General features: G+C 46.2%; 1 protein-coding gene across 1 annotated transcript in view; it reads right to left on the reverse strand.

Annotated features, from left to right (window-relative positions):
• Positions 1-24,284, reverse strand: part of TTC3 (tetratricopeptide repeat domain 3) — a 331,906-nt gene that overhangs the window by 223,751 nt on the left and 83,871 nt on the right. The window contains exons 13-15 of the mRNA XM_029603249.1: positions 8,488-8,650; positions 5,875-5,923; positions 1,608-1,728 (exon numbers count right to left, since the gene is read on the reverse strand). Of these exons, the coding sequence (XP_029459109.1) occupies positions 1,608-1,728; positions 5,875-5,923; positions 8,488-8,650 (333 nt within the window). The remainder of the gene's footprint in view (positions 1-1,607; positions 1,729-5,874; positions 5,924-8,487; positions 8,651-24,284) is intronic.

Genomic DNA, 24,284 nt, shown 5'->3' on the forward strand with positions numbered 1-24,284 from the left:
TGTGACTGGGCAGTGGGATATGGTTTGAGTTCAATCTGTTTATCTAGGTCCAATGGACCTCAAAAGAAGAGTACACAGGGTGTTGTTACAGTGGACTTTGCTATTTTGGGGGATTGTTCTTGTAGTTTATTGTACTTCTTTCTTCCCCAAAGTCTGGTTTTGGTTATCCCTGTGTTGCTCTTTAATAAAAATGATTTTGCAAAAAAAAAAAAAAAAAAAAAGATCTAGCCTTGTGGCTCACTGACAGCGGCCACCATACCGAAGACTCGGGTTCGATTCCCAGCTTATTCCAGTTCAGGACCCCCAATGAGCTAGTCATTGCTTCTGTATGAATCTCTACCTCTGGTATGCACAGCAGGATAACATTTTATTGGCACACAGACTATATTAACAACTTCCAAGGAGGAACAAGAAAAATTATTATTATTATTGTTAAGCTTACTTAGTAAATCAGAAGTAAAAGATAAAGCGATTTGTTCAGGGTCGTGCAGAGAATTAGTTGCAAAAGAACTCCAGCTCATGATCCAGAATTATTCCTGGCTGGTTGGGGATCTGTGCTTCAACAACACACGGCCTTGCTGCCTGCCTACAACCCAGCACAGATCAGCGTACAGAGGATGGCGGGGATATGCTGGGTTCACACACACACACACACTCATCAAGAGCCTGGAAAATAACTCAAAACGATACATGAACAGCAGCGCCTCCTACTCACTGGGAAGGCAGGGGGAGGGGGAAAAAGTGCTTGTGAAGTAAAACCGAGTAGGAAACGAGAAACAAAACATTTCTTTCGGCCTGTTTCCAAAAATGGACCGGTAAAGTTAGAAAAGGATCTTTTGGGCGGATGCACCTTCTGTCTGGCCTGACAAAGGGCTGGGAGAAGCACTGACTGTGTGCTGGGGAGGGGTGAAAAGTGAGGGGGAACTTCAAGCAGTTTTTAAACAATTTCCAGACTACAAATGCAGGCAGAGAAAGACCTCATTGTTTCTAAACCACAACTCATTGTCAAGAGGCAGAGAAACTTATCAGCTTTTCCATCCCTTAGCAGATTTCTGACTATGCAGCCAACCCCTCCCCCCAACTCTCCTCCCCTTCCATCATAAAATGTCTTCCTGTTTAAACTGGTAAAAGTGAAGCACTTCCGCCGGATCCCCTTTAAAAGGGCTAAAGCTGCCTTGTGCCAGGGACTGCTGGATTGCATGAAAACCAAATTCAGAAAGAATTAACTGGAATGTGATTAGACAAATCGATAGAAGATACAAAAAAACCACAAAAACCCCCCAAAATCTGATGTAAGCAGTTGATTGATGGGATAACAGCTGGCATGGGACGCAAAAAAAAAAATTTAAAGGCTATCCTGCATGCACTTTTTCAGGTACTTCTTTCCTTTTAATTTTAAGGGAAAAAAAAAAAGAAGCCAAGAGAAAAAACACATTTAAAACATTTCCATTTGATCATCCTCCCTCTGGCAAGAATCCCTGAAACTCTATGCCACAGGACCCTTGATTTTATCCCACATGTGGGCTATTAACTTCCTACAAGACGCCCCATCCTGTATTACTGCTTTACATGATCCCACTACACACACCACAAAGATTCAGACTTGCCTTGTTCTCTGGCTTTGGCACCGATCTTTGATCCTTGATTTCAGATTCTTTTTTACTCTTCTCTTTTTTGTCATTTCCTTTGGAGTTTAGTGAAGAGCAGAGGTCGGGACCTGCACCTAACCTACCAGGAGAGAGTCACAGAAACATTTCCTGATCAGACAGCAACTGAGCGAGATGAGCTTACAAAACAAAACAGGAAGCAAACGCTGGCTATTAAAAAAAAAAAAAAAAGTACATTCATGTATACATATAAAGGTCAGTGTACAAAACCAAAAGCGAAGAATTGCAGGCATGTGTGGCTGCACTGGGGCTTCCAGGTCACATTCATTCCCTTGCAAGCAAAAGCCATGCTAATGCAATACCAGAGACAAATCAAAGAAAAATGGGCTGCAAATGCAAGCAGCAACTGTCACTCCTTGTATCAAAGCTTTTCTTATTTTATTTATTTATCGAGTTTTATATACCATCGTTCGGTTTCGCCATCGCAACGGTTTACAAAGGGTCGATTTCTACAATCGTAAATTTGTAGACATGGCTATTAGAGATTAAGGTATATATTTATTCATAGAGTTATTCTGGTATCGTCTGGTCTAATCTGGTAAAGACGATTAAGTACAGAGTCAGTAGGAGTTTTGGTAGGCTTTTGTAAACATCCACGTTTTTAGCTCTTTTTTGAAGGTTTTTAAATTTTGTAGCGTTCTCTTTCCTTGCATTTTTAGCTTTGAAAACTGTGTTCCTGGTGGCTATATGCTTGGCACGTCGCCCGTCTGAACTTACAGGCCTTGTCGTGTCAGGAACTGTTCTCTGGATGACCCCAGGAGCGTTACAGCTTCGTACTGTTCCATCCTTCTTGCCCAAGGTAGTCTTGGAATTTCATTTGAATCTGTCCATTTCGTTGCCATCCCTAGATTAAGCACAAGGACGCAAAAGAATACTGCCTCCATTTAAATGTCAGTAGACCTTTGGTGCGGTATCTGGAAGTTTCAGATCCAGTCTGAAAGACTGTTTGTCCTTCACGGTGGAAGGAAGTGGGGCAAACCAGCTTCGCGGGCTACCATAGCCCGCTGGATAAAGGAGGTGGTCACAGAAGGCTATCTGGAGGTGGGAAAGCCATTACCTTCTTAGGTTAAAGCTCATTCCACTAGGACATAGGGGGTCTCATGGGTGGAAGCTAGACTGCAGTCTCCCGTCGATATCTGCCGAGCGGTGACGTGGTGCTCCTTGCACACCTTCTTCATGTTCTATCACCTGGACATACAGGCCCGAGAGGATTCAGCCTTTACAAGGGCGGTGTTAACCAGACCGCGGGCAGCCTCCTGCCCAATCGGGAGTAGCTTTTGTACATCCCATTGATCCTGAGTCCATCTGGCTACACAGTAGGAAATGGAGAAAGTACTTAACCTGATAATTTTGTTTTCCTTAGTGTAGACAGATGGACTCAGCATCCTGCCCCACAGCTGCCCAAGAACGGTGCCAAGGATTTGCCCATGGAGTGATTAAGGGTAAACTGTCATCTAATCTCTAGATCAGGGCATCTATATTCTTGCTGGAGTTCAATGTTTGGTTGAGTATAGTTACGAAGAAATGTCTGATGATCCTTACCTTCTGTAAGTCAAGAATGGTCCGAAAGGTGCCCTTCTTTTTGGGAACCATGAAGTAAACGGACGGGAACTATGGTTTTTAGGTCGAGAAACTTCTGCAGGGACGCTTGCTGCGGGAGATCACGTGAGACTCCACAAAGGCCTCCCTTACAGGGCACGAAATTTCTAGAGTGCAGCCCTCTCGTATTACCTCCAGAAACCAGCAGTCTGAGGTAATCCTTTCCCACTCCTCGTAAAAGCTGGACAATCTGCCTCCTACAGCTTCTATGCAGGGGTGGGGACCCCTAGCTTCATTATCTGACTTTCTGCCTCCAGAGCCCTGACCTGTCCCATCTGTGGCTGACCTGTGAGCTCCACGAAAGGACTGCTGGCAACCAATGCAGTGTTCCGCCACGGAGCCAGAAGAGGACTTGCCAGACCGGAACCTGCGAGAATCCCGAAAATGGGCCCAAGCTGAAACACCTTCTTACAGGATTTCCTGTCCTCTGGCAACCTGTTCCCCTTAGTCTCCCCCAACACCTTATCCATCTGATCCAAGTCCTCCCAAACAAAAGTTTCCCTTGAAAGGGAGGTTATAGAGCTGGACATTGGACAATAAGTCCGCCAACCAATTGTGCAGCCACAGAAGTCTACGAGCTGCCATAGACGAGACCATGCTACGAGCCAACGTACGCACCAAGTCATACAGCACATCTGCCACATAGGTAATCCCAGCTTCTAGGTGGGCCGCCTGCAAGGAACCATTGTCTCCTGACGCCGTACGCTCTGGAGTCTTCTGAATCCAACACATACCACAACTCATAGACTCAACGCGGAGACCTTAAACATCTGTTTGAGCTGAACCTCCAACTTGCGGTCCTGCACATCCTGCAGGGCAGCCGCCCCTGCCACGGCAGAACCTGAGGGACAGCCCACAAAGATGACTAACCGCTTAGGGAGCTTCCGTTGTCCCCTTCCGCCCTACACATAACACTATTATTATTATTATATATATATATTTTTTTTTTTTTTTTTTTTTTTTTATTTTTATTAACAACTAGACTGCAGGTTTGCACTTCTACCATCTGCTGGAGTCAGAGAAATACTGTGAGACTGTAGTTATGTAGCAGGGCCTCAAAGTTTTGTTTTTCTGACTTCATCTGCTGGTAGGAATGCAAAACTCACTGGTCTGGACTGATCTAGGTATGTTCAGGAACACAAAATCTGTGGAAAACTTGTCAGACTCACAGTCTTCCTTATCCACCACGTCCTCTCCTGGCTCCCCTGCCTCTTCTCTATCCTCTCGACCCATATTATAATGGAGAAAGCAAGGGGATTGAGTCTCTGAACTCCATATCCATTACAAGCCTCCTACCACGAGAAGGCAAAATGGCCGCTTTCTCCTTCAACCCCCTGGGGCCTCTTGGATGGGGCCTGCAGACAGCATCTGCCTACTGAGCCCACTACTGCATCCACCTGTGGAAGCTTCCAGAGTTCCAAGAACTCTTCAGGCAAGGCATACAGCTTGGCCATGACTCTAGCCACCTTCAGAATGGCCTCCAGAGAATCTCATTCATAGTCAATCAGTTTCTTCACCTTCTTCGGCAAAGAAAAAGCCTTAGGTGGCCCATGCAAGCCATCCAGGACAGAATGCACCCCTTCACTGTCAGAGTCTTTCTGCATGGCCCTGATCCCGAGCTCCTCCTGCACACGGGGAAAGATAGGGTGCCTTTCCACTCTACGGAACAACCTCACCACCCTAGGAACATCTCCATCCGCATCAGGATCATCACCCAATGGTACTGCCTCAGGATCAACACCCGGATCAAATTGAGGATCATCTTGCGGACCCTCCTGGAGACCATCACCATTGGAATCATCCGAAGTCCGTACATCTGAACCAGCCTGGCAGCTCAGACCAAGGAGGCAAAGAACCCCCTCAATCCTGTCTGTGCGTGTGCTTTAGGCTTCCTAGCCGAGCGAGGAGACTGAGAAGTCACTCGCTTACTTGCTACCTCCTTCCTTGCCTTATAAACTTAGTGAGCAGAAGGACAAAGTTTCAGGAAAAACTTCTCAGAATCAGAGGACCCTTTGTCCATCCCGTCCTTCACTGGCTCCCAATCCCCCATGTCCCGTCCCCCCCCTCCCGAATGTAACTGCACCGGAGACAGCGGGGGAGGTGAGTTTCTAAAAACTCCCTCACTGCTGCCTGCCTGCCCTCTGTGATGTGCGGTCAAAATGGCCACAGTCTTCTCAGACACACACAAACATAGCACCCCCCTCCCCCCCACCAAGGCCTCCTGTATGGGTCCTGAGGATCAGGTACAAAGCCAGGTCTCCAGCATGGCAGCTCACAGCACTACCACTGAGCTACCAGGCTGGCATGCTTTAATTGCTTTTCCTCTAGATTATATCTTTCTTACAATTATGTGAATAACTTTTAACAAAAGGCTCCATACTGAGTTTTTCAACATAAACTATGTTTGGTCACCTATGTTTAAATCTTGCTTTCACACAATAAAATATACTCTAATATATAAAGTACATTAAAAGCCACCAGCCTGCAGAGGTAAGGCCTGGCCTATGCTTACATTTGTGTAAAGTATAGGCTTTGCCCAAATGCAACAATACTGGGCATAATGGAGCTTAACAAAATACATTTAAAAAAAACAGTAAATTAAACTTACTTCTTCTCGAAAATATTTTTCTTATATTTATTTTTATTCAGCTTAACACCTTGGAAGAAAGAAAATAAAACATCATTCAGAGGTCAACCAAGTAGAGCAAAACTTATGTACAAAAAGCAATAACAAAGAAACCTGAAGCAATTTCATAGTAATAATGTGAAAAGAAAAAAAAAGTCTTTCTTCCAAAAGGATGCCAATGGGCTTTAAAAATTGAAACTTCAGAAACATGCATGCAGCCAGCTCTGGGGTGGATGACCTGGTAGCGCACTGTTGGCACCTGGTTTGTGTGCCAATTTCCAAAAGGTCTAAGGGCAAAAGAACCGTTTACTGACTACACCTTGGTAAATCTGGGGTAGAGGAGATAAGAGGATCCATAAAGTCTAGAGGAAGTGAATGAAGAGAAGAGGCATGGGGGTGGCTTGCGGGAATGACGGCTACTACCTGGAGATGAATATCCTTATTCAATAAACATATACATGGCTAATGCGACTCCAACATTGCTCTAAGCTTCAACGGAAAGAGGAAATGTGGAAAAAAGGATTTGCATCCACATAAAAACAGGGGAGTAGCTTGCTTGTTACGGCGGCTACTACACCAAACCAAAAATGCCTGATACTTCACTTTCAATGCATATCCAGCATAGCTCTTTGCTTCAATGGCAGGGAGAATGAAGAAAAGATGTTTTATATTCAGACATCTACCAACAAGGACTGAATTACATAGTCTGGGTAAAACAAATAAGCACAGGTGTAGCTTGCTTGTTACGGTGGTAACTACCCCAAATCAAGCCTGACACTTCACTTAGAATACATATCCAGCGCAGCTGACTGCTTCAACGGCAGGGGGAATGAAGAAAAGAGGATTTGTATTCAAACAACCAACAAGGACTGAATTGCACAGGCTGGGTAAACAAGCGTAGGAGTAGCATGCTTATTACGGCAGTTACTACCCCAAACCAATTAGCTAGATACTTCACATAGATGCAGCTCCAGCACTGCTATCTATGATGGCAGGGTTGGAAGGGAAATAGAACCAAAAAAAGTATTTAAAGGGTCAAGAGTAACAGAAAAATATGAAAAAAAAAAAAAGGGTGAAAGCTTGCTGGACAGACTGGATGGACCGTTTGGTCTTCTTCTGCAGTCATTTCTATGTTTTCCAAACAAAATAGCATTAATCATGAGGATGCTATTCTGGTGGACTCCCCCCCAGCTAATGCTGCTGCTTCAGGGTATGGGCCTTCTGTTAATGAGGCTGACCCTCTATTATGTGCCTTTCCTGAAACAGTGGCTGTAACCCTTCTGCCATGGTGTCTCCCCACCCCCTCCACTGCTACAACTCCAAAGGCAGGAAGGCCTGTCGTAGTGGCCTCCCTTCTCCCCACCACCACTACCACCACTCCTGCAGTGGTCCTGTCAACAACTGCTATTAATCCTTGGAGAGGAGGCCAGTTGCTACCACACAGGCTCTCACAGTAACACAGTAGATGACAGCAGATAAACACCAATTGGCCCATCCAGTCTGCTCATTTTTACAGTCTATGCTGCTAAGAGTATATCTCAACTATAGAAGCTTGACCATCTGCCTAGAGTGGGCGCTGTTTTCTAACATGGGAACCTGCCCTTCCCCGGCTCCAGCTCTGGTTACTGCTGCTGGGTCAGGATGCCTTCCCTAGTCCTGTGGCTGCAAAATAAATTGAGCCTATAAGACACATAACACCTACATAGGACTAGAGAGAGAAGGTGGGCTTGTTGCTATCAGTTTGCCAGGATTTTTATTTTTTTTTTAACCATTTGCAGACATATTCCACTTCCACCCAGGGCCGGTGCAAGGGGATTGGGCACCCTAGGCACCTTCAGCCTTGCGCCGGCCCCAGCCACAGCCCCGACTCCCTCCCCCATCCAAAAAGAAAACACAAAATACCTGGTGATCCAGGTGGGGGCCCAGGAGCGATCTGCCACTCCCGGGGCCTCGGCTGCCACTAACCAAAATGGCGACGGTGGCCTTTAGCCCCTACCATGTGACAGGGGCTACCGGTGCCATTGGTTGCCCCTGTCACATGGTAGGGGCTAAAGGCCACCGGCGCCATTTTGCTTAGTGGAAGCCGAGGCCCCGGGAGCAGCAGATCGCTCCCGGGGCCTCCGCTGGACCACAAGGGGGGCGTCGGGAGGGTGGCATGGTGAGGCGGGGGCTGGCAGAATTTTGAAAGGGCACTTTTGCCCTTTCAAAATTGTGCCGCCTGCCGCAGCGCCCCCTAAATCGCGGCGTCCTAGGCACAGGCCTAGCTTGCCTAGTGGTTCCTCCGGCCGGCTTCCACCTCACCTGTGACAGATCAAAACTCTGTCAGAGGAAGCAAACACACCCTCTAGATAGGAATACATCTTATGCCAGAGTTCTGGTCTGTCTTCACAAGACAGAACAACACAGAACTGGGCCATGCCCAGTGCAACAGACAAGAGAGGAAAATTACCCTCAAAAAGGTCAGAGAGTTTTGTTTACCCTTAAAGAATCAGACACCAGACATAAGCATTAAACAAGCTGCCATGCAGTCAAAACGCTGGCAAGACATTGCCGGTGGGGGGAGGGGGGGTAGAGAGAGTGCCATCCAGTGTTTACCTTTCATTTCTTCCATCTGCATTCTGAACTTTGCATTCTGTTGCATGAGATCTTTAACTCCCTCGGGATTATGCTTGCACAGTTCCTGGGCTCTCTCGTTGGCCTCTAGTGCCCGCCCACGCTCGCCCATCATGAAGAGAGCATCGCAGAAGCGATAGTGACCCTGGAGTACAAATAGCGATGATTAAAGGCTGAGGAACAGCAACATTATTTTTCCTTCTGCAGTAAAGTGCAAGAAATATCCCAAGGTCAGCTGGATGCTTTGTGCAATACAGGTCTTATCTGGCAGCTGGAGACAGGAAATTACGCTCAGCATTGCCTCCAACTAAAGAGAAACTTTCTCTACAAGAAAAGAAAAATCATGCCAGAAATTAAAACAACTGAAGTTCCTTGTAGAAAAAAATGGTGAGTTTAGACTAAACGGTCAGCACCAATAGGTTTGCTCTACTAAAGGGGGCGACAAGAATAAAAAGATGTTGTTGAGTTTTGTTAGCTCTTCCTTTCTCTTCCAGTTCAAGCAGAACCAGAGTTGGAGTACTGATGCCATGAGCCTTCATGCAAAATGACCCCGGGATTTCTCCTCTTATTTATTTAATTATTTATTTTTGACAGGCCCTCCCTCTCACTGTTCCTAGTCCGATCATTGCAACAACAGTCTTGAGGCCAGGGGCCATGCACCAGGGCTCTTTCTGGAACCTGCAATCACAGGCTCTAAATCTGGCCACCAGGTGTCACTCTTAACAAGTTGAAATTACTTCTTACCTGATAATTTCCTTTCCTTGAATACAGTTAGATCAGAGGTGTACTGGTAAGGGGCAGTCCACCCCAGGTGGCATCAGGGGGAGGGGGTGCCATTGCCGCCAGCAGGAAGGTCCTGCTGTAGCGCTGAACAGGAGGAATAGGAGTGGAGGAGTAGCCTAGTGGTTAGAGCAGCGGGCTATGAACCAGGAGACCAGGGTTGCTCCTTGTGGCCAAGTCACTTTACCCTCCATTGCCTCAGGTATAAACTTAGATTGTAAGCCGTCAGTATGTAATGAATGTAATCCACTTTGAAATGCTGAAAAAAAAAAGTGTGAAAAGCGGAATATAAAAAAAACAAAAAACTGTGACATGGTGGGAGAAACCCCGCCAGCAAAAGCAAGGACCAACAGCGGCAGAAGCCAGTGGTGCCGCTGGCATTTCCTGGAGACAGCGCGATGGCAAAGAACAGGCCAACATTGCTGCCAGTGCTTAGGGAACCGGCGGCAGAAGAAGTAGTCCTGCGGTGCTGCCAGCAGCCAAAGAAGGGAGAGACTGGCCCCGTGACAGTAAATGCCAGTGTATGTGTGGGTGGGTATATGTGTGGGTGGGTGTTGTGTATGAGAGGATGCCTGTGTGTGTATGAGATGGTGAGTGTATAGAACAGTGAGTGTGTGTATACCTGTAAGTACATAAGTATGAGAAGGTGCCTGGCGTGGGGGGGAGAGAGAGGAAGCATGCGAGTGCACGCGCATGGGTGAGATAGGAATCGTGTGTGAAAGATACAGAGGAAGCGTGTATGTGTGAGAGAGAGAGATGGAGGAAACGTGTGTGTCTGAATCTTTCACATGCACACACACACACACTCAAGCTCCCTATCTCTCTCACCAAGTATGAGAAGGAGCATATTTTTTTTGTGTGTGTGCATGTACTCCCACTTCACAACCATCTCAGAGTTATGGAGAGTGGGGGATTTTTAAAATCCTTATTAGTTTTAATTACTGGGTGTTATTTGATGTCTGCTGTTTTGAAATATTTTATGGATGTTTAGGAAATTTTAAAATTATTTATTGGAGGGGGGGAGGTCCAAACAAGTATTCCGCCCCAGGTGCGGAATACTCTAGATAGCCTCTGGACCAGATCGAACAGGCTACGCATGCCAACCAGCGGATGGAGACGGATCAACAGGCTTGCTGTCGTCACCCTTTCTCTACCTCCATGCTGACACCAGCCTGCCAGTGTTCCTGTAACAAGCTGAGGACAAGCTCGATGCAATCCACTATCAAATTATATTACCAGTTTTTAATTTAACCTTTTTTTCTTTCTTTTTTAATTTAAATAGTCAATTTCCAGGAGAGCAAGGAAGTAGAAACAAAAGAAGAGTTTGCAAACAAGGAAATAAGAAAACTCAACTATAGCGAAGCAGACACAGCCATTAGTTTTCCCAATTCCACTTACCTGTCTTAAAAAAACCATCCTCTAACAGCAGAAAAATGTATACATTCACTGAAAGATACCAGTAGCATAGGGAGGGCCCTGGACTGGTCTGACTGTATTCAAGGAAAGGAAATTATCAAGTAGGTAGTAATTTCACTCTCTTTTCATCCAGTCAGACCAATCCAGATGAAAATGATGTATCCAAGCTACTCCCTAACAGGTTGGGACCCTGCCTGAGCCTCTTGCAAAACCACCAAAGCAAAGGAGCTTCCTCTCTAGCCGGGACAGCCAGCTTGTAATGCTTAGAAAAGGTATGGAACGATGACAAAGTTGCCGCTTCACAGTTTTCCCAAGGAGACACCAACTGCAACACTGCCCATGAAGCAGCCTGAGCCCTCGTGAGATGAGTCCGAACCTGCTTTGGCAAGGGACTGCCAGAATCCACATAAGATGCTGTAATCACTACTTTAATCCAGCAGGCCACAGTTGCTCTAGAGGCTGCTTCACCTCTCCACGTTCCTCCATACAGCATAAAGAAATGATAAGATCGCCTGAAAGCACAAGTGATCTTGAGATTTCTTAATAAAGATGTCTCCTGAAGTGTAATGGGTGAAGAAGCTTGTAGTCTGTAGGATATGTCAGCCTGCTAAACAAAAGCAAGGAAATTGATTGGTTTAAATGAAATTCCGAAACTATTTTTGGACGAAAGGAGGGAGTTGTAGGAATCTGAACCTTTTTTCTGTAATCAATAAGAAAGATTCTTGACAAGAAAGTGCTTACAATGCCAATATCCTCCTAGCTGAAAAAATAGCATAAGAACAAAAGAACATGCCATACTGGGTCAGACCAAGGGTCCATCAAGCCCAGCATCCTGTTTCCAACAGTGGCCAATCCAGGCCATAAGAACCTGGCAAGTACCCAAAAACTAAGTCTATTCCATGCTACTGTTGCCAGTAATAGCAGTGGCTATTTTCTAAGTCAACTTAATTAATAGCAGGTAATGGACTTCTCCTCCAAGAACTTATCCAATCCTTTTTTAAACACAGCTATACTAACTGCAATAACCACATCCTCTGGCAACAAATTCCAGAGTTTAATTGTGCGTTGAGTGAAGAAGAACTTTCTCTGATTAGTTTTAAATGTGCCACATGCTAACTTCATGGAGTGCCCCCTAGTCTTTCTATTATCTGAAAGAGTAAATAACCGATTCACATCTATCCGTTCTAGACCTCTCATGATTTTAAACACCTCTATCATATCCCCCCCTCAGCCGTCTCTTCTCCAAGCTGAAAAGTCATAACCTCTTTAGTCTTTCCTCATAGGGGAGCTGTTCCATTCCCCTTATCATTTTGGTAGCCCTTCTCTGTACCTTCTCCATCGCAATTATATCTTTTTTGAGATGCGGCGACCAGAATTGTACACAGTATTCAAGGTGGGGTCTCACCATGGAGCGATAGAGGCATTATGACATTTTCCGTTTTATTCACCATTCCCTTTCTAATAATTCCCAACATTCTGTTTGCTTTTTTGACTGCCGCAGCACACTGTCAGACACTGTAAGCAATAACCACTGTGCCAGCTCAAGGACCTGAGGACTCGCCTCAAAGGAACCACAATTAAATCTTTAGTGGAAACTGCGCTTTCCAGCAGTTGCAATCTGGAAAAATGAGTGCCTTCTTCTTGCCAATAATAGTGCTGCAAACCAACATCTGCAGCACCATTCTCGAGACCATCAAAGGGTTGTTGCTGCTGATCTTGAACTGGGGTCTGGTGGCTTATGCACTGGGGCTAGTGCCTTATGCCCAGAGCCACAGAAGGCCTCTGCCTGCTTCAAAACCATGTAAACTCTTAAAGACATACTCCTGTGGGAATTCTGCGCATAAAAATTAAAAATTCTGTATACTTTATATTGGTCAAAATAACACAATATAAATCATAATTTTTGAGTAATGCATTTAAAATGTAATAAAGAAAAGTTATTGCTTAAAGATGCAGAGTTTTAAATATTTTGAGCAGAATTCCCTTAGAAGTGCACTGTAAGAGTGTCCCTTTCACCCTCTCTCCCTTCTCCCCTGACTAGACCCCTTTCATTTTGCCCTCTCAGGCCCCAAGGCCTCCACCCTCCACTATCTCTCCCCTCCCCCTCTAGGCTCAACCTCATCCATTCCTCAGCCCTCCACTCCCAGAGCTTGACCCCTCTCTCATACTCCCTCTGTCCCTTCCTCTTTCACACAATGGCTTCTCACACAAGCTCCCTCTCTCTCTCTCTCTCTCACATCCCCCTTCACAAAGGCTCCCTCTCTCACAAACAAACATGCACCAGCAACCAATCTCTCCTCACATTCACACACACCCATGGCATGCACCCTCCCAGAGGCTTCCTCTCTGTCCCTCTTGCACTCACACTCTTGCACCTAGGCTCCCTCTCTCTCTCTCTCTCACACACAAACACACCACTTCACACAGGCTCCCTCTATTACAAACAAACATATATAGTCCCCCACGTTCACACACATCCATGGCATGCACCCTCACACAGGCTCCCTCTCTCTCTCTCTTACACATATACCTCTGCACACAGGCTCTCTCTCACCGGCCCCTCATCTCACCGACCGTGTCACATCTTTGCCACAAGTGGCATGGGCTCTGCTTGCGGCTGCTGGCCCTACCAGATCTTTACCGTGAGTGGGAAAGGCACCCCTCGTGGCCCACTGCCAGTCTCTCCAGATTCTGCGCATACAAGGGAAATTCTGCACAGGAGGGGAATTCTGCACTCCACAGGAGAGCAGAATTCCCCCAGAAGTAAAGACATCTGCTGTCCAAATGCATAAAGTTCTGACTGTGACCACAACAAATGAGCAACTTTGGACAGCTCAGCGACTCAAGCTCCTGAGCCAATTAGGGGTCAACTCTGTTAACCATGATCATACTTAATTCCTGAAAACATCATTTCAGATCAATAAGAGCCCTTACTGATTCATGCAGAGGAAGAAGTAAGGGCTTTATAGTGCTGACCACAACTGAATCCTCAGCTTTGCCCTCAACAATATTCAGTTCTCTTGGGGAGCCTGCAAGGTCCTTATCATGACCAAGATGCACCCTAAGACCGCCATCTTTCCCCCTGGAGGAGAAGACTCCCCTACCTCCAAGGTCTCCTTACTATCATGTCTTGTAGACCTTTAAACTTTCCCGGGAGCCTTCAGATTCTGAAACCAAGTCCTCGGCAACCCCTTATCTTTTTTTTTTTTTTTTTTTAAACTGCCTCAAAGCCCATTTAGCAGCCAAGCTTTCTGGGGGAGCAAAGGAAAACCTGGAGCAGATCCTGGGACTAAACTCTATCCCAAGGAAATGCTGGTCTGAAATTTTCATGGGCACCGTAGCTCAGAACAAGAAGGAAGACCCCCATGAAGCAGTAATTGAACCCTAAAATGCTAACGAAGACTGTTACAAAACCAAAAAAAATGTGGCAACTGTCCTGTGTGATGAAGGGCAGGAGGCCCCAGCTGTCTCTTTCCCACACTTGCAAATAAGCTGCCATTCCCCCAGCAGCTGCCAACACACAGGAGGGGAAGCATGTAACAGTCTGCCATATTAATGTGGATTCTTTCAGGGTCTAAACTCCCTGCAGAGACCTCCATATCCCCCCTTCCCAGCACATATTACACATTCACTCTGGCAATGGCCTCAGACACCGCATAGAACACACATCGCAGCTCACCTGCCGAACTCCTCTAAAAGGCCAGCCTACTCCCCCACATAACAGCAAACTCAATGCTGTGGGAAGTCACCTGGCAGATCCTCACTGACCTGCTGCTTGTCCACCGCTGTGGCAGTGCTGTTCTGTTTTTTTTGTTTGTTTGTTTGGTTTTTTTTAACTTTATTGGAACGCATACAGTCGACTGAGAGGAAGATCCTAACACTAGCTCTCCCGCGGACTTTACTGTGTCGGCCTGCTAGCAAGCAAATATATACACTGGGGTCCATTTTCAGCTGCTGTGGTAGCTGGCTAGTTAGCTGGATATAAATATCCAGTATACAGTAAAGCAGGAACACCAGGGAAAGAAACAGATCTTAAACAATTTAGATAGCGTGTAACACAAACTAAACCCTAATAAATCCTCAGGAATGGAATATGCATCAGAAAATAAAAGGAGAATCAATGAGTAAAGATTTTAAAAGGCAGCTCCTGCTTTGCCACTCCCACATGAATTATCGTATGTACTCGTGTATAAGTCGAGAAATTTATGCCAGAAAATAAGCCCAAAAAAGCTAGGTTGACTTATACACGCAAACCAGAGTTGTGAAGTTGTTTAGTTTATTTTTGTGTGTGCCAGTTTCGTTTTTGAGTTGCGAGTGGGCCATTTTGGTCCAGCCCTGGATCAGAATTTTTTTTTTGCCAAAATTTTCTTTTAAAAAAAAAAACCAACCCTCCCCCAACCCTTCAAATTTCATTAAATATAAAGCCCCTCACCCTTCCATCCCCCCCTCCCCAAGACTCACCCAAAGTCCCTAGTGGTCTTTCGGCTGCCAGTAATCAAAATGGCGCTGGCAGCCCTTTGCCCTTGCCATGTGACAGGGGCTACCGGTACCATTGCCCCTAACATGGGTCAGGGGCCGGCCAATGACACCAGTAGCCCATCACATGGGCAATGGCATCGGTAGCCCCTGTCGCATGGCAAGGGCAAAGGGTCGCCGGTGCCATTTTGATTACTGGCAGCTGAAGGACCACCAGGGACTTTGGGTGAGTCTTGAGGGGGGGGGGGGGGGTTTGGGAGGTGAGGGACTTTATATTTAAGGAAATTTGGAGGGTTGGGGTGGTTTTTTTGTTTCTTTCTTTTTTTTTTTTTTTTTAAGTGCACACTCATCAAAAAATAAACTCTAGGAAAACCGCACAAAATTTCATGGGTTTTCCTATATTTTTTGCTTCCCGTAACGCAACAAAATAGGAAATATCATCTTGCACATCTCTAACGCATACTATCAGTTTTACCGCATAGAATATAACATTCCCAAGGTATGTGTGTACATATGCGCCAACCACCAAAATGGAGTGGAGTTAGCAGCAAAAGTTAAGCAGCTAACTTCGATATTAGTAGTTAGCTGCTTAACTGAAGTGGATACCTCTGATTGTGCTGCTGACCTGTCCTAAAGTTAGTGCACCGTGTGATGGGTTTTTTTTAATACGAACATGGCTTTTTTTGAATTCTTATCTTGATAGACAGCTCATTTTAAACCTTGACCACTGGATTTCAATGAATTTGGTCTCAAAATCGCCCATCGACTTCTCCATGAGTATATATGGCATTTCCTTTCTATGCCGCCATCAAAATCCATCCCTTCTTTTTTGAAGTCACTACAACTCTTATCCACTCTCTCATCACTTCTCTTAGACTACTGCAACCTGCTCCTTATAGGTCTCCCACTGAAGCAACTCTCTCCACCACAATCTGTTAAAAATTCAGCTACAGGACTTCTCTTCCTCTAATGTCTTTACAACCATTTAACCCCTTCATGTCACCACATCGGTTCATCATCTGCTTCCACATACTATTCAGCTGCTTCTACCCATCTGCTAGTACTTTGACTCTGCAGTTCCTCATAACTTTATCTTACCCTATACCCCTCCTTGGGATCTTTTTTCATCAGATAAGTCTCATATCTGTGCTCCTCTCATCAATCGCCAGCTCCCGACTACACACGTTCTGCTTTGCTGCACCACATTCCTGGAACAGCCTTCCTGCGTTGGTGCGTTATACCCTCTCTCTCTGGCCATATTCAAGTCCTGCTTTCAAAAAATAAACCCTTGCTTTTGAACCTAACAGTCTGACATTTTCCCAGTCATTGCCGGCTCAATTTTAACCACATTTCCAGAAGCATCGTATCTCGTGTGTGTCTCTTTAGCCTCTGCTCCATGGCAGTCACGGTCTCATGTGTATCTGTGCGGCACTTCCTATGACTGGTAGCATTCTAGAAATGACAAGTTCAGTAGTAGGATTAGTAGAATCTATGAGTTCGATATTCAAAGGCTTTGTCCGGTTAACTTTTGGAAGTAGCCAGACAACAGCCAAGATTTGAATAATTCTCCCTCTTCCCCCACAACAAGCAAATAAATTTCATGTGCGCAACTCATTGTGCATCTAGAACTCATGCAGCTAAAGAGGCAGTGCTGGAGATGCTCCAGAAAAGGGGGCTAAACTTTAGCTGCTTAAAGTTATGTGCATACGTCTAGTGAGAAAAATGCATGTCCTAATGCCTTCTTGCTAAAACTTTGTGCTTAAATTTATCTGGGTATCTTCAGGATAAAAAGTTTTTACTTGAATAATTTAGGCTCTCTGAATATTGACTTCTGTATAAACTGTGGCGCTGCTGTGCTCGTTCTCAACAGAACCCCATGCAGACATCTCAATGACACATGAATAGAATGGCTATCTAGCCTACAGACACACCACCCTGAATGCGCCCGATCTCACAAGCTAATGGAGAAATTACTTACTTGACAATTTCGTTTTCCTTAGTGTAGACAGATTGACTCAGGACCAATTGGTTATGCTTCCCTGCCAGCAGATAGAGACAGAGTCAGATTTCAAAGCTGACGTCACCTTATATACACACCCCTGCAGTGACCCCAGCCCTTCACTATTCTCTTCAAAAGTCACCGTGGACATACTCTTGAAAAAATCTTGATTAAAAACGGATAACTGTAACTGTACTCAACCAAACACTGATCTAGGGACCGGATGATGGCTTACCCTTAATCTCTTGGAATCGATATCCATTCCACAGCTGAATCCTTGGCACCACTCTTGGGCAGCCATGGGCGGGATGCTAAGTCCATCTGTCTACACTAAGAAAAACAAAATTATCAGGTAAGTAATTTCTCCATTTCCTAGCATGTAGCGAGATAGACTCAGGACCAATGGGATGTATAAAAGCTACTCACGATCGGGGCGGGAGGCTGCCCGTGGTCTAGTTAACACCACCCTTGCAAACGCTGCATCCACTCGGGCCTGTACGTCCAGGTGATAGAACCTGGAGAAGGTGTGCAAGAAGGACCATGTCACCACTCGGCAGGTATTGATGGGAGACAGCACTCTAGCTTCCGCCAGTGAAACCACCTGAGCCCTAGTAGAATGAGCTTTAACCTGAGAAGGTAATGGCTTTCCTACCTCCACATAAGCTCACATGACCACTTACTTAATCCAGCGAGCTATAGTAGCCCGTGAAGCTGGTTCGCCCTGCTTCCTTCCACCATGAAGGACAAACAGGCGGTCCATCTTTCGGACTGGTTCTGAAACTTCCAGATACCATGCCAAAAGTCTACTGACAATCAAATGACGGAGGCGGCGGTATTCTTCTGCATCCTTATGCTTATCCAGGGATGGCCACGAAATGGACCGATTCAAATGAAACTCTGAGACTACCCTGGGCAAGATGGATAGAACGGTGTGAAGCTGTAACACTCCTGGAGTCATCCGGAGGAATGGTTCCCGATACGACAATGCCTGAAATTGAGATACAACGTGCCAAGCATATCGCCACCAGAAACACCATTTTCAAGCTTAATAAATGTAAGGAAAGACTGCACAGCGGCCGAAAAGAGGATCCTGACAAAAATTCCCATACTAGATTAAGATTCCACAAGGGAACCATCCATCGTAGGAGAGGCCGGAAGTGCTTCACCCCTTTCAGAAAACAGGCCATGTCCGGAAGAGCCGACAGGCGGGTTTCATGCACCTCGTCCTTGAAACAGGAGAGAGACGCTATCTGGACCTTCAGGAGTTAACAGTGAAACATTTATTCAAGCCGTCCTGCAAAAATGTCAGAATTAGGATTTTTACTGCCTTAGTGGGGACACTGCATTCCTCGCAAAAAGACTCAAATACTCTCCAGACCCGCACATATGCTAGGGACAAAGAAATTTCCGAGCGCGGAGTACAATGGCAATTATTGCCGCAGAATATCCTCACTTCATCAGGCAATCCCTCTAAAGGGCCAGACTGTAAGAAAGAATTGAGTCGGATGCTCATGAAGGACCGGTCCCTGCTGTAGCAGGTCCCTGTGTGGTGGGAGGCACAGGGGGGACTCCACCAGAAATCTCCATATGTCCACATACCAGGGACACCTGGGCCAATCTGGAGCTACTAATAGGACCAATCCCCTATGGCGCTCGATTCTGCAAATGACCCTGCCCAGCAGGGGCAAAGAAGGGAAGGCATATAGCAACTCTTCTTCCGGCCACATCTGAATGAGAGCGTCGATCCCCAGGGACCACTGATCTCTTCTGTGTCTGAAGAACCAGAGAATCTTCGTATTGTGAGATACGGCCAGTAGGTCAATGGACAGAAGACTCCAGCGATCTGCTATCAGCTGAAAGACTTTGGCCAACAAAGCCCACTCTCCTGGATCCAGACTCTCCCTTTGTAGGAGGTCTGCTCTGACATTGTCTTTTCCTGTGATGTGGGAGGCTGAGATCATCTGTAGATGTATTTCTGCCCATTCCATAAGGAGATCTATCTCCTGTGACACTTACTAGCTCTTGGTTCCACCCTGGCAGTTGAGGACCAGCCAATTCGGGGAGGACAGGGGTACACCCCTGCTCAGATGAGCTTCCTGCAGCCACCATTGTATCCAACAGCACACTCCCATCAGTAAGTGGAGGCAAATGAAAAGTCTTCAGACTGCGGGTTCCAATGTGACAGTAGTGAGCGTTGGAGTGGTAGCATCTGTGTCCTCGCCCACAGCACTACTTTCAGGGTTGCCGCCATCAAACCGAGAACTTGGAGATAGCTCCAAATCGTCGGGCGTATAGTGCTCTTCAAATGATGCACTTGGGACATCAACTTCCTTATCCACATGGTCGGAAGGAAGACCTTGCCTTGCTTGGTGTCGAATCGGACTCGCAAACTGGGAGGGCTTGAGACTGCTTTTGTCCAGGTTTACGACCCAACCGAGTTCCTTAAGCAAGGAGATCACCTTGTTGGTACCCTGGAGACTCTTCCACGGACATGGCCCAGATCAATCAGAATTCCCTCTTCTCAATGCTGCCGCTACAAACACCATAATTTTGGAAAATGTTCTGGGGGCAGTGGCTAGGTAAAAGGGCAGTGCCCTGAACTGATAATGGCAACCCAGTACCGCAAAGCGTAGGAAACGTTGGTGTTCCTGATGGACTGGAATATGTAGGTAAGCCTTGGCTAGGTCCAGGGAAGTTAAGAACTCTCCCAATTTTACGGCCATTATCACGGACTGTAGGGTATCCATGCGGAAATGATTCACTCGTAGATGTCGATTGATGCTCTTGAGGTCCAGGATAGGGCGAAAGGAACCTTCTTTCTTGGGTACGATGAAATAGATGGAATAACGCCCTGTATTTTCCTGGGGTGCAGGTACTGGGATTATAGCCCTCATCCTGAGTAGTCTCCACTGCCTGCTTCTTGTGCTGGGAGCGGCAAGGAGACATCATGAATATGTCCCGAGGAGTGCTGTGAAATTCCAACACATATCCTTCTCGTATGACCTCCAGTACCCATTTATCTGAAGTATTCTAAACCTACTGCTGGTAGAAGAGGGACAGTCGACCCTCTATCTCCTAGTTCCGAGGGTTAGTCCGCAAAAACTCATTGGGGGTTTGGGACGAACCTTAACCCAAGCCTATCCCTCTCTTGGGCTGTCAAATACAAAAGGACTGTGATCTCTGAAATGACGAGTTTCTGTAGGTGCAAAAGAGTTGAGAGCCCCTGGATCGATCCCTCAGAGGCAAGGGGGGCTGTGATTGCTTTCTCTTATCTTCTGCTAGCCGGTAAGCTGGAGATTCACCTAATTTACTGGCCAGCTTTTCCAATTCACTTCCGAAAAGCAGTAATCCTTTAAAGGACATCTTTGTAAGATTTGCCTTGGACGTTGCGATTGCTGACCATTTCCGCAGCCATAGCTGTCTTCTAGTCACCAACCCTAAGGCCACTCCTCTGGCCGACGTACGGACCAGATCCGAGCACTTGTCAGCTAAAAAGGCACTGGCAGGTTTCTTAACTGCTCTGGGATTCACCCCAGAGTCATCCACCTTCTGAGAGAGAAATAGGCACGAACAAGCTACCAGGGCACAAGAAGCAATCTGTAAGGTCATTGCTACTGCGTCAAAGGCCTGTTTAAGGGTGGACTCCATCCATCTATCGCGCACATCCTTTAAGGCCGCTCCTCCCTCCACTGGCTCACTTAAGAGACGGCACAGACCAACACATTCACTTTAGGGAAACGCAAACGCTCTCTCACTGCCTGATCCAGTAGGTATAGAGCTTCTAACGCTCATCCCCCTTTAAAACTTGCATCTGAGGTATTCCATTCCAGGTCAATCAACTCCTGGATGGCTTCCAGTACTATAAAGTAGCAAGAGGCTTTCTGAAGGGAAATCAGAATGTGATTCTTCTTTGGCTCTGTCATAGAGTCCGCCCCAGGAACTCCCAGCACCTTCAGGGTCTGGGAAACCAGGGCCGGCAATTCATCTCTATGGAAAAACTGTAACATGGTCAGATATGGTTCTAACCCATGGGGAATTTCCCCATCTTCCAACAAATCTGTATTCTCTTCGTCTGTGCCGTCTGGGTCACTGCCAGGGATACCCTTGGTGAGGCGAGGCATTCCTCGAGGTCTGATAGGACTGGGAGAGGAAGGGCTTACTGGCTGAGGTTCTATCCGGACAGGGGCAAGTAAGGTAGCAGACTACATCTGTATGAAGGCTTGCAGGCCCTGGAAAAATTCCAACCAAGAGAAGGCAGCCAGGTCCATGCTTAGCCTAGGAGGTACTGGGGTAGGCGCCGCTGAATTTCCCTCTCCCACGGATGACCCAGTCATGGGGTCACTCAGATCCGGGGTACTTTCAGTTAAGGCTGTGGTTAACCCATCCTCTGAATGGGAGGAGCCGGGTTTAGCAAAGTCCAGGGAGGCCAACCTTCCCTGGGCTGCCTCACAGTGTTGACCTAAGTTGGAATCCAGGTCAGACTGTGAAGCCCTAATATGACAAGCAGTGCAGAGAGAAAGGTGCTTATGTTTCTTGGCTGCTGGAGCCACTGGCAGCGTTACCTCTGCACTCTGTTGGCTCTTGCTTAAAATTTTGTACGCACAGATTTTGGACACCTAGACAGGATGTGGCGAGGTGCATGCACAACCCGTGTGCCCAGTTTACCTGTATTCTGCACTTACGGGCTGATACAGTAAAATCGCTCTCCTGGCGTGTGCACAGGCCACTCTCCTGTGCGCGCGATACAGTATTTTAATTTATTAAAATTAGGGCCGGCGGTTAAAAGAGGCGCTAGGGACACTAGCGCGTCCCTAGCGCCTCTTTTTCGACAGGAGCGGTGGCTGTCAGCGGGTTTGACAGCCGACACTCAAATTTGCCGGCGTCGGTTCTTGAGCCCACTGACAGCCACTGGTTCAGAAACCAGACACTGGCAAAATTGAGCGTCCGTTTTTTTTCAAAAATTTTTTTTTTTACCTTTCTGGACCTCCGACTTAATATCGTGATGATATTAAGTCGGAGGGCGCACGGAAAAGCAGTTTTTACTGCTTTTCTGTGCACTTTCCCGGTGCCTGGAGAAATTAGCGCCTACCTTTGGGTAGGCGCTAATTTCTTAAAGTAAAATGTGCGGCTTGGCTACACATTTTACTTACTGTATCGCACGGGAATACCTAATAGGGCCATCAACATGCATTTGCATGTTACAGGCGCTATTAGGTTATGGGGGGTTGGACGCGCATTTTGGACGCGCTATTACCCCTTACTGAATAAGGGGTAAAGCTAGCGTGTCCAAAACGCGCGTCCAATCGCAGGTTAACAGTGCGCTCCGCCGGAGCGCACTGTACTGTATCGGCCTGTTAGTAGGTTGTGCATGTATGCACATGCATGATGTTATGCACACAGCCCATGTGCCCATGTGCACAGCCAAACCAATGCGCGAACCGACGTTCTATGAAGGGCAATACAGTATGCACACAGACGCATGCAAGATGGCACCGCCGTGGGCTACCATGTGGTGTGCCGACCAAGCCTTTCTGAAGCCCACTTTCCCTTACCCCAATGTGATTGGGAAAGACGTCGGTACAGTGTGCCGAGTGAGGAGACTGGAGGAAGTCTTACCGAAACCCCCTCCAACGTCTCTGAATCGTGAGGTAAACTTTTTTTTTTTTTTTAAACTTACCTGGGCTCAGCGCTTACCTGCTGAGTTCAGAGACAGTCTCTGGCTGCAGGAGGAGAGGGCTTTGGATGTCACCTAACCGCTTGGCTTCCTGCACCCGCTGCCCCTCAGCTGCTTAAGCAGGAAAGTCCATGCCAGGAACCGGCTACCGGACCAAGGATCACCTCTAAGGGATCTCGGATATTGCCTCCGGAATTCTAAACTGGGGGAGGGACTTTCAATATCACTGCAAGAGAGCAGTGCTCAATCTTTCTCCAATTAAAGATAAAATTTCCTCTTCTAACGAGTACTGCAATCTCGGTAGGGAAAGCACGTCTAAATCTGCAAGGAGACAGAGAGATACTGAAGGGCTAAGGTCACTGCAGGGGTATATCTAAGGTGAAGTCAACTTTGAAACCTGACCCCATCTCCATCTGCTAGCAGGGGAGCATATAACCCATTAGTCCTAAGTCCATCTGGCTACACACTAGGAAATAAGGATGTTAGGGAGATACTGGTTATGGAGACAGTTTTCAAGGATGATGAGTCAGATGAACTGAATCAAATCACAGTGAACCTGAAAGATGTAATTTTATTTTTTATTTTATTTAACTTTTTTATATACCAACATTCAAGACGGTGGTCCCATCATGCTGGTTCACAAGAAACAGGGGTGTAATTATAATAAACTTTACCATTTAAACATTTAAACAATTACCATTTAAACAATGGTAATTGTTTAAATGGTAATTGATTAACAAACTAAGGAGTAGCAAATCACCTGAACCGGATAATATGCACCCCAAGATTCTGAAGGAAATAAAAAATGAAATTTCTGATCTATTAGTTAAAATTTGTAATCTATCATTAAACTCATACATTGTACCTGAAGAATAGAGGGTGGCTAACATAACCCCAATATTTAAAAAGGGCTCCAGGGGTGATCCGGAAAATTATAGACCAGTTAGCCTGACTTCAGTGCTGGGAAAAATAGCAGAAATTATTCTAAAGATCAAAATCACAGAGCATACAGAAAGACACGGTTTAATGGAACACAGTCAGCATGGCTTTACCCAAGGAAAGTCTTGCCTTACAAGTCTGCTTCATTTTTTTGAAGGGGTTAATAAACATGTGGATAAAGGTGAACTGGAAGATGTAGTGTATTTTGATTTTCAGAAGGCGTTTCACAAAAATCCCTCATGAGAAGCTTCTAAGAAAACTAAAGTCATGGGATAGGAGGCGGTGTCCTTTTGTGGATTACAAACTGGTTCAAAGACAGGAAAGAGTAGGATTAAATGGTTAATATTCTCAGTGGAAAAGGGTAAACAGTGGAGTGCCACAGGGATCTGTACTTGGATCGCTACTTTTCAATATATTTATAAATGATCTGGAAAGGAATACGATTGAGGTAATCAAATTTGCAGATGATACAAAATTATTCAGAGTAGTTAAATG

This window comes from Rhinatrema bivittatum, chromosome 5 (assembly GCF_901001135.1).
Source record: "Rhinatrema bivittatum chromosome 5, aRhiBiv1.1, whole genome shotgun sequence".
NCBI classification, from domain to species: Eukaryota; Metazoa; Chordata; class Amphibia; order Gymnophiona; family Rhinatrematidae; genus Rhinatrema; species Rhinatrema bivittatum.